Genomic DNA, 12760 nt, shown 5'->3' on the forward strand with positions numbered 1-12760 from the left:
TACAAATTTGACGTCTGTACTTATACATTAATACAACTGTAGTTTGATATATACACATTTGACGTCTATATTTGTACATTAATACAACTGTAGTTTGATTTCTACATATTTGACGTCTGTACCTCTACATTAATAACTGTAGTTTGATATTTACACATTTGATGTCTGTATTTCTACATTAATACAACTGTAGTTTGATATATACATATTTGACGTCTGTACCTCTACATTAATATAACTGTAGTTTGATATATACACATTTGATGTCTGTATTTCTACATTATTACAACTGTAGTTTGATATATACACATTTGACGTCTGTACCTATACATTAATACAAGTGTAGTTTGATATATACATATTTGACGTCTGTACCTCTACATTAATACAACTGTAGTTTGATATATACACATTTGACGTCTGTATCTCCACATCAATATAACTGTAGTTTGATATATACAAATTTGACGTCTGTACCTCTACATCAATATAACTGTAGTTTGATATATACAAATTTGACGTCTGTATCTCTACATCAATATAACTGTAGTTTGACATATACATATGACTTATGTAACCATAAAGTTATTAGAGCATAGTTTAGTATCGTAGTTTCGTGTATATCTGATCACGATATTTACTTACTTGTCATTCACTTCACATTAAGTTTCTACTTCCTAACACATACATGATCTTATGAAAGCACAGAACGACGCAAATGCAAATATTATTTAATTTTGAACTAATGTTTCCAGAAATATGTATACATGATCAGAGCAGATGATTAGGTTCTGACCCAACATGTAGCAGGTGTTAGTTACAGTTTCTGTGTGTAAAGTAAACAAAAGTATTAGACTCTGTCTGTTTAACATGAATTTATTGATTGTGGTAAAACCTTTTTCTGAAATGAAATACATTTTTTAACATATTAAAATAAAATACTACAAAATTAGTGTATTCATTCTGCAACTTAAGAAAACACAAAAGTATACGATGTCATGTAAGCCTATTTTACACTTTTAGAACACTAGAAGAACGTTTTGTCTTGTCACAATCGATACCAACAAGACCTCCATTGAATGAATCATCCATCAATATACCGATACAGAGAAACCCATGGTATCAGTTATTAGTTATCGTAACCATGGAAATAGAAACAGAACAACAAAATGTGTGCGAGTCTTGAATGGATGAATTTACAAGAAAATCGTTAGAAGCAAGATTTTGTTTCTCATCTCTTAAACATACGTCAGGAGATGAGATTTTAGAGAAAACTGAACATATCTACACAACACGAAACATGTTTGACTTAATAAACAAGTACATTCATGGTTAAAGAACAAATCTAACAAAAGCTGACAAAAACACAGCCATGAACTGGTTTAAAATAAAAGAACCGAAAATATTAAAAATCAAAATAAAACTTTGTCCACTGGTCACTGGAGACCTTCAGTTGTGGCTGAAATCCCAGGTCACTGGACACCACAAGTTGTGGCTGGAATCCCTGTCCACTGGTCACGGACACCACAAGTCGCGGCTGGAATCCCTGTCCACTGGTCACGAACACCACAAGTCGTGGCTGGAATCCCTGTCCACTGGTCATGGACACCACAAGTCGTGGCTGGAATCCCTGTCCACTGGGCACCACAAATCATGGCTGGAATGCTGTGTTTTAACTGGAATGCTTCGTCACCAACATATGAGGGTCTGTTTTTCACTAATGTTTATTTTAGTATACACCAATGTTGGTTAACATGATAACCAAGTTAGTTTAGTAATAAAAACGATAGCTACATTTTAGCAAGGTAACACAGAAAGTAGTATCCATTGAAACTGTCTATAACTGAAGGGTCGCTGTTCACGTAACAACACATATATATGGTCACATTTTATAATTTGTTCTACACCATTTCAGAGCAGCATATAACCACGTCAATAACACATCTTCACACATGGTAACTAGAACTATATCGTCGTTGTTTGGTATAGTATTCAAAACGTAAGTATTTAATTTCATTTTCCCATAATTCCCATATCCTCCAAAATGTCAAAGTTGGTATTTCCTGTTGACATAACTTGGTCGAAGCTGAGGAGGTCCGTGGCGCTGCTTTCTATATTGTCTAAGAAGTCCAGATGAAATTGAGGTTGCTCTTCCATTACTCCAGTCTGAGGATGACCCTTTCTACGAAAAGGCTCGCTCTGTGAGATGACGTCACCGCCACTTACAGATACCTCGTTCCTTTCATCCATGGGGGTCATTCTCCTTGTCCCTTGCTGATGATGGTGCATCATTGTATTTAGGTTTTGTACATGGGGAGACATCACAGTTTTCTGAACACTGTCCATGGCAACCGGACGAATGTTTGGTGTCATATGGGGCGATTGTTGAGGAAACCAAGGAGCAGCTGATTGACCGATAACTCCAACTTGAAGTTGAGATTGTTCCTGTTGTGGGAAGGAATTCCTCCATTGTACACCAGTTCCTGGTAATTGTTGGTGTGAAATATTCACTCCATCTGGACCAGCGTTCACGTTTGGAGGGCGAGAAAGAGCACTGTTGTAACTTGGTTGGTTGTGGGTTATATTATTTGAAGAAGGCATATTAGGTTGGTGGACTGATTGAGGAAATCGGGGGTCACTATGTGATGCATTTCTGTGTCCAACAATTTGTGGGTGTTGACTTTCTTGTGTAAGAAACGAAGAATTCTGTAATTGGTGGAATGCTGTTGCTCCAACTGTTGGGGTCACAGTTGGGTCAGGATGGTTGAAATTTGGGGTCATGTTGTGCTCATATCGCATCATTGAACCATTTCCCATCACTATCTGTGGTGAATGTTGGGGTTGACTAACTATGCGGTGTGGTTTGTAATGGGGAGACGGCCTCATTGGAAACTGTGACACTCGGGACTGTTGGGGATGAATAGGTGTCGACATGGCACCCTGAGGGGTCATTTGTTGATGGTTCACTGCCAGTCGATTAATATTGGAATGGCTGTTTCCACCAGGGGGATAATGGGTATTCAAAGTGACTGATTGTGACTGAGACAAGTTCATTTGAAATGGTCCACTTGAATGCAACGTCGAAGATGGATAATTTCCATAGGTAGTGGACTGTTGTTGTGAATTATGGGTAGAAGAAGCTGACTTTGGATCTTGAGTGATGTGCAGTTGTTGTCCTTGTGAAACCTAAAGAAGAAAAACACAAATCGTCACTAGAACAAAATTACAAAGGCATGTAATGTATAACTAACAATAACCACTGAAGTAAGAGTTACATCCAACTCCAATTAAACAGCAAGGTAAATCACAATATTATTCATAGAAAAATAAACATTAAACAAAAGGCCTGAACAATATCCATCTAAGAACAGTTGTTCGCGTTTACACAAGAGGACTGAACAATATCTATCTAAGAACAGTTGTTCGCGTTTACACAAGAGGACTGAACAATATCCATCTAAGAACAGTTGTACGCGTTTACACAATAGGACTGAACAATATCCATCTAAGAACAGTTGTTCGCGTTTACACAAGAGGTCTGAACAATATCCATCTAAGAACAGTTGTTCGCATTTACACAATAGGACTGGACAATATCCATCTAAGAACAGTTGTACGCGTTTACACAAGAGGACTGAACAATATCTATCTAAGAACAGTTGTTCGCGTTTACACAATAGGACTGAACAATATCCATCTAAGAACAGTTGTTCACGTTTACACAATAGGACTGAACAATATCCATCTAAGAACAGTTGTTCGCGTTTACACAAGAGGACTGAACAATATCCATCTAAGAACAGTTGTACGCATTTACACAATAGGACTGAACAATATCTATCTAAGAACAGTTGTTCGCGTTTACACAATAGGACTGAACAATATCCATCTAAGAACAGTTGTTCGCGTTTACACAATAGGACTAAACAATATCCATCTAGGAACAGTTGTTCGCGTTTACACAATAGGACTGAACAATATCCATCTAAGAACAGTTGTTCGCGTTTACACAATAGGACTGAACAATATCCATCTAAGAACAGTTGTTCGCGTTTACACAAGAGGACTGAACAATATCTATCTAAGAACAGTTGTACGCGTTTACACAATAGGACTGAACAATATCCATCTAAGAACAGTTGTACGCGTTTACACAATAGGACTGAACAATATCCATCTAAGAACAGTTGTTCGCGTTTACACAATAGGACTAAACAATATCCATCTAGGAACAGTTGTTCGCGTTTACACAATAGGACTGAACAATATCCATCTAAGAACAGTTGTTCGCGTTTACACAATAGGACTGAACAATATCCATCTAAGAACAGTTGTTCGCGTTTACACAAGAGGACTGAACAATATCCATCTAAGAACAGTTGTTCGCGTTTACACAATAGGACTGAACAATATCCATCTAAGAACAGTTGTTCGCGTTTACACAATAGGACTAAACAATATCCATCTAGGAACAGTTGTTCGCGTTTACACAATAGGACTGAACAATATCCATCTAAGAACAGTTGTTCGCGTTTACACAATAGGACTGAACAATATCTATCTAAGAACAGTTGTACGCGTTTACACAATAGGACTGAACAATATCCATCTAAGAACAGTTGTTCACGTTTATACAATAGGACTGAACTATATCCATCTAAGAACAGTTGTAAATTTGTAGAGAAGAGAACATATGAATCTCATTAGTGTAAATTTGTACTATCAATGTTCTTATGGTAATGGTGTGGTTTACATAAGTTACGTTATAGTGTTGTTTTTCTTGGTCAGTTGACCCACGTTGTTATAGAGTTCGGAGTGTGACGTTTCGTTGTTAGATGAGCTTTATTCAGGCCGTATTTTTATCAATCAATATTTATATTCCAAAGAACTTTCATTTTAAGATTGCTCTGGTCCATCCTGTTATCTTCAACAAAATATCTAACTTGTCATTTTCTTAAGTAGAATTTAAGTTATTTATTATGTTGAATATAATTTACTTATACAAGTGATGGTATGCAGTTACGACTTACATACCGTTCACAAGCATATCTCAATCATCAGACGTTTAGAATGTGTAAACAGTATAATTTGTACAGAAGTTCATTCTGTTTAAATAAACAATTCGTCACTGTTATCTAAACAAACCCTGTTACTATAGGCTGTTAACACCCACAGCCATACCATTTACGGTTTTAGGACACACCAAATTCCTCCTGTAACCTGGACCAACGGACGATCAGGTTTCACATCTGGTGATGATACCAGTTTCTGGTTGTCAAAGAAAATCACTCAAACAAATTAATTTAGTTTCAATAAAATATGATGCTTTTCAGGCTCTTGTATCTGTACTGAAGTGACACGAAACAGACGTTCGACAACATGAGTTATGATAGTTATGCTAATATCGAACGTCTGAAACAAGTCATATAACATATAAGAAAGTATTGGTCATACCTAACCACAACTATGTGGCTTCGTAAAATGTTTATATCATATTAAACTGTCTCCGGAAAGTACGTTTACACGTCGCGAAATGTAATATTGAAGTTGCTATTTCGGCCTGACATGGCCAGATGCGTTAAGGCGTTTGACTCGTAATCAGAGGGTCGCGAGTTCGAATCCCCGTCGCACCAACATGCTCGCTCTTTGAGCCGCGGGGGTGTTATAATGTGACGATCAATCCCACTATTCGTTGGTAAAAGAGTAGCCCAAGAGTCATTGATTATGGAACGTTGAAAAAATATATTAAAACCAGTTTCAGATATTCTAATTAGAAACCACCAAATCGAATATGGTAAGGCACGAGGTACATCCCATAATAACCCAAACTGTTACACAAGGTAGGAAGCTAGAATTCTAATGAATATCTGGTGCTGAAGAGTTTCCTCTTATTTCTTCCGGAAATTGTTGTTCCGGTACATGTTATTGGTGTACATTACCTCATTTCTTAAGTGCATGCATCGTGTGACACGCTAATCGCACAGTATTATTCAGCGCATTATGTATGAGTTGCGCATGCGTGTTAACAAAAAAAAACACCCAATATCTTATGAAACCTGAGGGGGGACGAGAAGAGATGATGGGTTGGGAAGACATCTAGGTAACACCTTAAAACAGAGACGTTGGTCTGTGTATACGGTGAGAACCGTTCAAACGAAGGTCTTTACAGAATCTAGGTAACACCTTAAAACAGAGAGGTTGGTCTGTGTATACGGTGAGAACCGTTCAAACGAAGGTCTTTACAGAATCTAGGTAACACCTTAAAATAGAGAGGTTGGTCTGTGTAGGTTGGTCTGTGTATACGGTGAGAACCGTTCAAACGAAGGTCTTTACAGAATCTAGGTAACACCTTAAAACAGAGAGGTTGGTCTGTGTAGACGGTGAGAACCGTTCAAACGAAGGTCTTTACAGAATCTAGGTAACACCTTAAAACAGAGAGGTTGGTCTGTGTAGACAGTGAGAACCGTTAAAACGAAGGTCTTTACAGAATCTAGGTAACACCTTAAAACAGAGAAGTTGGTCTGTGTAGACAGTGAGAACCGTTAAAACGAAGGTCTTTACAGAATCTAGGTAACACCTTAAAACAGAGAGGTTGGTCTGTGTAGACGGTGAGAACCGTTCAAACAAAGGTCTTTACAGAATCTAGGTAACACCTTAAAACAGAGAGGTTGGTCTGTGTAGACAGTGAGAACCGTTCAAACGAAGGGCTTTACAGAATCTAGGTAACACCTTAAAACAGAGAGGTTGGTCTGTGAAGACGGTGAGAACCGTTCAAACGAAGGGCTTTACAGAATCATGTTCATGATTAAATCCATTTCTCTTCTTGGAATTTTAAGAAATTATTGATATTCATTTTGTCCCTATTACATTAAAAATAAACATTTAAATGGCTCAACTTATCTTACTTAATAATTACTTAATACAATCGAACAATGGAAACAACGTTAGTACAACCGAACAATGGAAACAACGTTAGTACAATCGAACAATGCAAACAACGTTAGTGCAACCGAACAATGGAAACAACGTTAGTACAACCGAACAAAGGAAACAACGTTAGTACAACCGAACAAAGGAAACAACGTTAGTACAACCGAACAATGGAAACAACGTTAGTACAACCGAACAAAGGAAACAACGTTAGTACAACCGAGCAATGGAAACAACGTTAGTACAACCGAACAATGGAAACAACGTTAGTACAATCGAACAATGGAAACAACGTTAGTGCAACCGAACAATGGAAACAACGTTAGTACAACCGAACAAAGGAAACAACGTTAGTACAACCGAGCAATGGAAACAACGTTAGTACAACCGAACAATGGAAACAACGTTAGTACAACCGAACAATGGAAACAACGTTAGTACAATCGAACAATGGAAACAACGTTAGTACAACCGAACAAAGGAAACAACGTTAGTACAACCGAACAAAGGAAACAACGTTAGTACAACCGAACAAAGGAAACAACGTTAGTACAACCGAGCAATGGAAACAACGTTAGTACAACCGAACAATGGAAACAACGTTAGTACAACCGAACAATGGAAACAACGTTAGTGCAACCGAACAATGGAAACAACGTTAGTACAACCGAACAAAGGAAACAACGTTAGTACAACCGAGCAATGGAAACAACGTTAGTACAACCGAACAATGGAAACAACGTTAGTACAACCGAACAATGGAAACAACGTTAGTACAATCGAACAATGGAAACAACGTTAGTACAACCGAACAAAGGAAACAACGTTAGTACAACCGAACAAAGGAAACAACGTTAGTACAACCGAACAATGAAAACAACGTTAGTACAACCGAACAAAGGAAACAACGTTAGTACAACCGAACAATGGAAACAACGTTAGTACAACCGAACAAAGGAAACAACGTTAGTACAACCGAACAATGGAAACAACGTTAGTACAACCGAGCAATGGAAACAACGTTAGTACAACCGAACAATGGAAACAACGTTAGTACAATCGAACAATGGAAACAACGTTAGTACAACCGAGCAATGGAAACAACGTTAGTACAACCGAACAATGGAAACAACGTTACTTAATACAACCGAGCAATGGAAATCCACAGAGCAAGTGTTTCATCTGCGTTACGATATAAGTGTTCATATTAGATTTAACAAGTAATCACGAACGTTTAGTCTGATAGACGTGTACGTATTTTGAAGTAAACCGTTTTATTTCTACTAACACACCACATGTAGACAATTATGTGTATGTGTTGTGATTGGAAATTTATCGTTCTAATTAACAGTAAAAACGTCACATGTTCATTTGTAAAAGGGCCAGTACTAGTTTCATATATCTAGTTAGTTTGTGATAATGAGAAACCCACTTGAAGTAAAGATGTATCTCAGGACGGTTGGTATGGGTTTTAACAGTTACTAATAAAGATGACCTACGAAGGTTGAGGCGTTGTTCTCTGCCTTACTAGTAAGTGTTAATACCCATACCAGCCGTCTTCGGATACATCTAGTTAGGTTATACACTGTCTTCTAAATTATAATTATTATCCTTAACCTGCTTGTGTTCAGCAATTAATTATGACACAAAGACTGCAAGATCTAAAAACGAGATACCGTTACCTGGAAACCCTGGCAGATGGTGAAATTATACAAGTGCTAATTCTGAAATCGAAACTGAAACCTTTATTCTCGTATTTTCTTTGAGAAATGAATATGTATATTAAAAACAAGGTTAAAGTGCGCACAGATAGACGACCGTTGAGAAATACAGTTATCACAAATAGTACCATCTTTTGTGGGAACTTACATTCCATTCACGTTCACCTTTGTATCAGTGAAGAAAAATTCTTAGAAACTCGTGTTTACCAATGCTCGAGAAATGTCGTAAAGAAAGTTATTAATTAACAGTGACACATAGAACCACATGTTGAAACAATGCTATTACTTTATAATGATACATAGAACCACGAGTTGAAACAATGCTATTACTTTATAATGACACATAGAACCACGTGTTGAAACGATGCTATTACTTTATAATGATACATAGAACCACGTGTTGAAACAATGCTATTACTTCATAATGATACATAAAACCAGGAGTTGAAACAATGCAATTACTTTATAATGACACATAGAACCACGTATTGAAACAATGCTATTACTTTATAATGATACATAAAACCAGGAGTTGAAACAATGCAATTACTTTATAATGACACATAGAACCACGTGTTGAAACAATGCTATTACTTTATAATGATACATAAAACCAGGAGTTGAAACAATGCAATTACTTTATAATGACACATAGAACCACGTATTGAAACAATGCTATTACTTTATAATGATACATAAAACCAGGAGTTGAAACAATGCAATTACTTTATAATGATACATAGAACCACGTATTGAAACAATGCTATTACTTTATAATGATACATAGAACCACGTGTTGAAACAATGCTATTACTTTATAATGATACATAGAACCACGTATTGAAACAATGCTATTACTTTATAATGATACATAAAACCAGGAGTTGAAACAATGCAATTACTTTATAATGACACATAGAACCACGTATTGAAACAATGCTATTACTTTATAATGACACATAGAACCACGTATTGAAACAATGCTATTACTTCATAATGATACATAAAACCAGGAGTTGAAACAATGCAATTACTTTATACTGATACATAAAACCAGGAGTTGAAACAATGCAATTACTTTATAATGACACATAGAACCACGTGTTGAAACGATGCTATTACTTTATAATGACACATAGAACCACGTATTGAAACAATGCTATTACTTCATAATGATACATAAAACCAGGAGTTGAAACAATGCAATTACTTTATACTGATACATAAAACCAGGAGTTGAAACAATGCAATTACTTTATAATGACACATAGAACCACGTGTTGAAACAATGCTATTATTTTATAATGCACATAGAACCACGTGTTGAAACAATGCTATTACTTTATAATGACACATAGAACCAGGAATTGAAACAATGCTATTGGTTGAGATAACTTAACTACGTGTAAAAACACTGGAAACAGTGGACACTGTTGTACAAATCCATCTATATTAAATCATTGTCATTAGTGGATGGAGATAATATATAAATCCACGCATGTTAAAACATTGTAACTACACACGTGTTAAAGCACTGTCATTAGTGGATAGTGATAATATGTAAATCCACGCATGTTAAAACATTGTAACTACACACGTGTTAAAGCACTGTCATTAGTGGATAGTGATAATATGTAAATCCACGCATGTAACTACACACGTGTTAGAACACTGTCTTTAGTGGATATTAATCTAGCAACTAGGCCGATTGTCTTAGCGTTTTCCTTGGTTTATGTCAGTCAAGTCTGAATAGCAAATTTCTGGAACGTTCATCTGTAAGTTGTTTCTCACTGGGTTTGCCACCCAATAATGGCTGGCAGCACGTGACAGGGCTCTTCATTTATTACCCTGTCAGACCATTAACACTGATGCCCGACTAGGGTACTTCGGATGCATTAAGTATAATGAAAATCAATACCGGTGGTCCACAGAAGATCTGCAGTAGAGTTTCAATGACTAGCCATGATCAGTGTTAACAGTATAGAACAGATTCGTATGAAACGGTCTAGGACGTAATCAGCTGGAGTACCAGAAAACAACTTTTATTGGGAAACATCAAATCTTTATTCATTTCTATTCGCATATCAAGTTTCCTGTTTCCAGCGTGTTTTTCTTATTACAATAGACAATGATTTGTTGTTTTTTTTGACGATCACACCTGTTAGAGATATTTAATATTTCTTCCTCTACTGAGATCGGTTTCAGCATCTCCTTATTTGAGAACAATAATCTTGATCGGGTTAAATAACAAGTGATTTCCATTGGTTTGTTAACCTTATAGTTGCCAACCTTCACTACCGGTGAAGTATAATGACAAGAACAAATGGGTGCAGTCACTCACCTTCTGACACCCTAACAGTTACCTATCTCACCAACTGTACGACTCTTTTATTGTTTTCTGTGACTCACTTCTTGTCAGGGACCATACAAATAGTTTAGTACATTATATTACAACGATTTTGAATGTGGAAAACAGCAAGTCACGTGATAAGCACGGCCGATATAAAGTCGTGGTGGGACGGAATGTACCAGAGCTACACTCTGACATTCATTGTTTGGCGTTTCGCAGGTAGTGTGATGTCTTGGACTACTGATCGTTTTTGAGAGGGTGAGTAACAGATCTTTCTGGCGCAAAATATTTATCGACTCAGGTCATTGAGATGTTTGTAGTTCGGGAATTAAAAAAGGGAAAATGGAGATATAGAGAAGGAATGGTATGCTTTGTACATGACAGACTAACGATTTTTGTTTTGAATTTCACACAAAGCTACTCGAGGGCTATCTGCGCTAGTCGCCCCTTAATACCCCCACGACTGAAAGGGCGAGCGTATTTGGTGCGACCGGGATTCGAACCCGCGACCCTCGGATTACGAGTCGAACGCCTTAACATACTTGGCCATGCCGGGCCCCAAACTAAGGACAGAGTCTTTGTGATAGAAAACTTTGTTATAGTCGTGACGTCATCACATAGAGCATGAACAGACGTGAAGATATAAAATATACTGACATGGTAAAACTTTGTTATAGTCGTGACGTCATCACATAGAGCATGAACAGACGTGAAGATATAAAATATACTGACATGGTAAAACTTTGTTATAGTCGTGACATCATCACATAGAGCATGAACAGACGTGAAGATATAAAATATACTGACATGGTAAAACTTCAAAGTCGTTTCATTTCAAATCACGAAGCTACAAGCAATTTTATTTCTAAATAATTTAGAAAAATGTGTTTGAAAATATGTATGGTCCATATGAACCTATCTGTTATTCTAAGATTAAATACAGAGAAGAATTCAAGTGGTCTACTTTTAAATCGTTAAAAATATAATAAAACATAATTTTTAAATCCGTCTATTTTTTGCAGATGTGGTCATGTTTGGAAATCGATATCTGGCTTGGCATGGCCAAGCGTGTTAAGGCGTGCGACTCGTAATCTAAGGGTCGCGGGTTCGCATTCCCGTCGCGCCAAACACGCTCGCCCTTTCAGCCGTGGGAGCGTTATAATGTGAGGTCAATCCCCCTCTATTCGTTGGTAAAAGAGTAGCCCAAGAGTTGGCGGTGGATCGTGATGACTAGCTGCCTTCCCTCTAGTTTTACACTGCTAAATTAGGGACGGCTAGCACAGATAGCCCTCGTGTAGCTTTGTGCGAAATTCCAAAACAAACAAACAAACAAATCAATATCTTAGAGAGTTTATGTTCTGCGGTTATTATAATGCAACGTAATATTCTTTCGTATTGGACTTCGAAAACAAGAGATATTATGTTATATTATATTTCATAGAAATAATACCAACTAGAACATTCCGTAAGTCGAACAATTTTAAAGTTTACTAACAATAACAATAGAACATATTTTTATGTAAATAAAGGTAACCTACATAATTCTACCTCAACTTAATGTGTATAACACCACCCGCCGCTGCCTGCTACTATTATCTAATAATGGGTTTTGACTGTCACTGTCACATTACACCCAGGACTCCAAAGAGCTGAATGAGATTATGCGACAGTGGGACAGGAGCCTAGACCCTCAGATTACAGTTCTGCTCATTAACACATAACAACTAGACCACGTCCGGCCATTTAAAATAGGACAGTG

The 12760-nt window shown here is 37.0% G+C and overlaps 1 protein-coding gene across 1 annotated transcript in view; it reads right to left on the minus strand.

Moving 5' to 3' along the window:
- Positions 1-860: 860 nt before the first annotated feature.
- Positions 861-12760, minus strand: part of LOC143228480 (uncharacterized) — a 34483-nt gene continuing 22583 nt past the window's right edge. The window contains exon 2 of the mRNA XM_076459732.1: positions 861-3186. Within this exon, the coding sequence (XP_076315847.1) occupies positions 2014-3186 (1173 nt within the window). The 3' untranslated portion in view covers positions 861-2013. The remainder of the gene's footprint in view (positions 3187-12760) is intronic.

Source organism: Tachypleus tridentatus, chromosome 10 (assembly GCF_004210375.1).
Source record: "Tachypleus tridentatus isolate NWPU-2018 chromosome 10, ASM421037v1, whole genome shotgun sequence".
In the NCBI taxonomy this organism is placed as follows: domain Eukaryota; kingdom Metazoa; phylum Arthropoda; class Merostomata; order Xiphosura; family Limulidae; genus Tachypleus; species Tachypleus tridentatus.